This window comes from Cynara cardunculus, unplaced genomic scaffold (assembly GCF_001531365.2).
Source record: "Cynara cardunculus var. scolymus isolate 2C unplaced genomic scaffold, CcrdV1 Un_Scaffold_1715, whole genome shotgun sequence".
In the NCBI taxonomy this organism is placed as follows: domain Eukaryota; kingdom Viridiplantae; phylum Streptophyta; class Magnoliopsida; order Asterales; family Asteraceae; genus Cynara; species Cynara cardunculus.
In genome coordinates, this window is record NW_020200851.1 from 1 (window position 1) to 4,903 (window position 4,903).

Here is a 4,903-nt window from a genome sequence, read left to right on the forward strand (position 1 = left end):
ATAAACCTATCTCCTCTACCCTGCACTCCCTTGTAACATCATCCCCGAAACCCAACCCAAGAATCCCAAAAGCAAAAATGAAGACGTACCTGCAAGAAATTAATTGGACCCTTCCCCCCCCCCCAAGAGTACCCATGTGTATCCCAGGTGTATCCCAAAGCACCCCCCGAATAGAACCCACCCCAAAGGATCTCATAAATGTTGACGATTCTCACTCTAACAATACTCTTAAAAGAGAGCTTCCTCATAACAAACAATTTCAGCACAGGAAGGAAAACACTCATAGGCCAGAGAAAGTAATAGAGGCAAGAACAATAACCATCTCCAATAGAAAGCATACTTGTCAACATCCCCTGAACCCCAAACCATCTGAGAGGCACTCCAAACCACAAATCCACCAGGTTCCAAATGATGCACATCATATCAGACATAAGAGGTCAAAGCAATAAACCCATCATCACCCATTTTAAGATTCCACATGGAAGCAGCCCTTCTCGTTTGAGAATTGTTTTTAACCTTCATACCCAGCAATCTTAATTTTACAGTCGAGATGATCTGCTTGGCCAAAATAGCAGCAGTCCTCTCCTTTCCATGATGTAATCTGAAATTACGCTTTTGCCAAATAAAGTAAACCACAGCAGCAACAATGAGCCTCTGAAAAATGCTCCAAATCGAATTATTGAAAGAATTAGAGCATATTTGCATCACAAAAGTATCCCAGCTCATGTTATTAATCTTAGAGATTCTCTGGAGATCACCAATACCCCCAAAATCTGCCAGAATATTCCAAATCTCTTTAACATACTGACAAGAGATAAACATATGAGTATGTGACTCCAACCCATCTTTGCACATTACACATTTAGGGTCAATATCCAAGGACCACGATCCAATTCTGTCTTTTGTTCTTAAGCTGTTCCTAATCGCAAGCCATAGAATAAAAGCATGCCTAGGAACCCCATGAGAAAACCAAACCAATTGAGCCCAATTCACCGGACTCTCCTCAACTCTGATATCCTTCCAAACAGTAGCAATGCTAAACTCAGAAGGAACACCCTTCTTGTTTTTCCACCGAACTTTATCTCTGGTTCCCTCAATAAGAGTAGGCAAATATAATTGAAGAATTTCCCCATACTTGTTCCATATCTCCATAGGCCATGACCATAAACCATCTATGACAACATCTCTGACCTTCAACTTCAGATCCATCCTTGCAGAGTAGATTTCTCTTTTAGGGATTAAATTACAAAGAGGACCCACAGGATGCCAAAAATCATACCAAAGAGAAGTATCACCACCATCACCTAACTGATGAATAATATGCTCTCTAAAGCTATTTCTAATCCGGATAGCTTTCCTCCAAAACCATGTAGCATCATGAACTTCACCCACTTCCCAAAAATTCCTTCCTTTCAAGCGATATTCGTGAATCCACTTAACCCATAGCGAATCTCCTTTTTCAATCAATTTCCAAATGTGTTTAGCTAAGAGGGCCTTATTCCAGTTTCTTAAGTCCTTGATTCCCAGCCCACCATGAGATCTTGGAAGACAAACCGTTTTCCAATTAACTTTTGCTTTCCCTCTTTCCAAGTCACCCTTGTTCCATAAAAAGCCTCGCATCATCTTTTCAATCTCCTTCACAACTGAAATAGGAAGTAAAAACATTGACGCCCAGTAGACACTAATGGACGATAAAATAGAGTTAATGAGTTGAAGACGCCCCGCAAATGACAGCCATTTGTTTTTCCAATCCCCAATCCTTCTTCGAACTTTATCAATGAGCCCCAAACAATCCTTGTGGAACAATTTAGTAGACAACAGAGGGACCCCTAAATACTTTACCGGAAGACATCCCAATTTAAAAGGTAACACTTTTAAAATCTCCATTCTGTTAAGGCCAACAACATTACCCAGATAAGAGGTACTTTTCTCCATACTTGGTTTTAAACCCGAAACTCTTCCAAATTCTAACAAAGCCTTCTTCAAAACAGTCACAGAGGAAACATCACCATGACAGAACATAAGTAAATCATCCGCAAAACACAAGTGAGTTAAAGCCAGTTTTTCACACTTTGGATGGAACTTAAAATCATCATTCTCAAAAATACTCCTTTTAACAAGTAACATCAAAATCTCCATAACCAACGTAAAAAGATACGGTGAAAGAGGGTCACCTTGTCTGATTCCTCTCATACCAGGGAAGAAGCCATGATGAACACCATTAACTCGAATAGTGAAAGAAGCAGAAGAGACACACTTCATAATCCAAGCCACCATGCAAGGATGAAAGCCAAAATTCTTTAAGATAGAGTCCAAGAATTTCCAATTTACAGTATCATACGCTTTCTGTATATCAACTTTAAACGCACATCTTCTCATTCCCCTTTGCCTATGGTAACCTCTCATTAGCTCTTGGGCCAGCAGAATATTGTCACTAATCTGCCTATTAGGGATAAAAGCAGATTGATTAGGGTCCACAATACAATCCAGAGAATCTTTAATTCTTCCAACCAACACTTTGCTAATGCATTTGTAGATGACGTTACAACATGCAATAGGACGAAAATCAGCCACATTCTTAGGGGTTTGACTTTTTGGGACAAGCGAGATCACAGTAGCATTGACCTCACCCAAGAGTTTTCCATTGAAGAAGAACTGTTGAACAGCATCACAGACTTCCTTACCAATAATAGGCCAAGCTTTTTTGAAAAATCGAGAAGAGAAACCATCCGGTCCAGGGGCTTTATCTTCATCAATATCAAACAAGGCATCCTTTATTTCCTTATTCTCAATAGGTCTCACCATGAAATCAGCTTGCTCTTTTGAAAGCTTTTTTGTAAAAAGAGACTTTGGATCAGCAATGTTTTCAACATTCTCACAAGTGCCAAATATACTCTTGAAATGACAGACAAATTGGTCCGCAACAGCAGCCCCCATAAATCTGTTCCCCATCATATCCTCAACTTCATCAATTCTGCCCGTATTAATTCTGCTTTTAACCACTTTGTGAAAATATGCCGTATTAGCATCACCATCCCTTAACCAATGGACTTTAGCTCTTTGCCTCAGAAATCGTTCTTCATCAATTAAAGCATTCTTCAAAGATTTCAAATAAACAGATTCTTCCAGGCGATAGTCACCATCTTCAGGATTATTATCAACATCAGATTGAACTCTGCCAAGTTCAACTCTTAGCTTTTTTACATTATCAACCACATTCCCATGATCAGAATTAAGTTTCCTTATCCCTTTTTTTACATCTTTCAATTTAGAGACAACAGAGAACATGCAGCAACCAATAAAAACTCTGTCCCAGACCTTGGCAACCAAAGGTAAGAAGCCAGGACAGTCAGTCAAGTGATTACAAAACTTAAAAGGCCGAGGCTTAAGGGAGGAAGAACCAACAACTGAACACAAAGCAGGACTGTGATCAGAGAGCCCATGTGGAAGAAAAGAAGCATGCGCAGACGGATAATCAGCCACAAAGCTTGGATTACCAAGAACTCTATCCAACTATTTGAGGAGACCCCTTTGATTCAAATCAGACATAGGCTTCTGAACCCATGTGAATTTTATCCCAGACTGATTAATGTCTTCCAGATCAACATCTTTCAAACATTCTCTAAAGTCAAGCATACCCCTGGATATCACAGAAGAGCCTCTGGAACTATCACTAGGATTTAGCCCAACATTGAAATCACCCATGACCACCCAAGCTTCATTATTCACCAACTGATTATGAAAAATGATAGAATCCCATAATTGCCTTCTATCAATGATATTATTAGCAGCATAGACCACAGAACAATGAAACTTCAAATTTGCATCTATGAGATGGACTTGGGCATGAATCACCTGACTGCAAAACTCATGAAAAACCATTTTAATTTTAAAAGGATTCCATCCAATAATAATTCGGGTACGACCAGCACAAACCGAATTATTTGAGACCCAAAACCAACTACCAAAAATGCCATCACAGATCTCCTTAAGCTTTCCTGCGCACACATTGGTTTCAATAATAGAACATAAATCAAGATTGTTCTCAGCAATTAACCTTTTCACTTCATTTCTTTTAGAGACCTCATTAAGGCCTCTAATGTTCCACACAGCAGACTTAAACATTATTAAAGGTTTTTTGGCTTAACCAACCTATCCCCACCCCTTCGTAAGTCCTCATCCTCAACATGCATGAAGACAGGCGCATTATCATTATGAGGGACATCTTCATGCCTTACATGTTTCATGTAAAAGTCAGATTGTTCCTTTGACCAGTTTCTAAAAACATCACCAGGAGGATTTTCACCGCGTTCTAAATAAAAATTGACAGCTTCCAGGTCATAGAACCATTGTTGATCATCATCACTTTCAAAGCCCTCATCACAAGCAATGCCCTCAGCCTTGTTTTGTAACACATTAAAAGTATTGTTAGTAGGAACAACATCAGGAATAACTTCAACCTCCATCTTTTTAATGTCAGAACTATCATTTTTTAACCCCGCAACTTTAGTACCTCTGGAAATTTGGCCTCTTTTGGAATTATCTTTCATATTTGAAATCCCCTCATTTCTGGTGGTCTGTAGCTGTTCCTGAATTATAACAGCCCCTGCTTCCTTCAGTTGCCAAGTACCCTTCATTTTTCCATCCCTCAAATCCATTTTTACCTTACCAGCAGCTGAAAAATTACCCTTATCAGAATTACCAACTTGATTTCCAGTTTGCCCTTTTGGAGGCTGTCCAACTTTTACATACCCCACATTACTCCCTTTTTGAATACTCTGCTGCTGTTTACTCTGCTGCCTAGATTTCAAGATTTGCTGACTTTGCTTACCACCCTTTGGCACTGAGCTTTGACCCTGTGGATAGAATCTTTGGCTCACCCATGCTTTTGTGCCCATATTAG

At 39.5% G+C, this 4,903-nt stretch overlaps 1 protein-coding gene across 1 annotated transcript; it reads right to left on the reverse strand.

The window, feature by feature from the left end:
- Nucleotides 1-423: 423 nt before the first annotated feature.
- LOC112502652 lies at nucleotides 424-4,125 on the reverse strand. The gene is made up of 2 exons (XM_025106623.1): nucleotides 3,528-4,125; nucleotides 424-3,407 (listed from the first exon to the last, which is right to left on the reverse strand). Exons 1-2 carry the CDS (start codon nucleotides 4,123-4,125, stop codon nucleotides 424-426), a joined length of 3,582 nt encoding a protein of 1,193 aa, XP_024962391.1.
- Nucleotides 4,126-4,903: the final 778 nt, after the last annotated feature.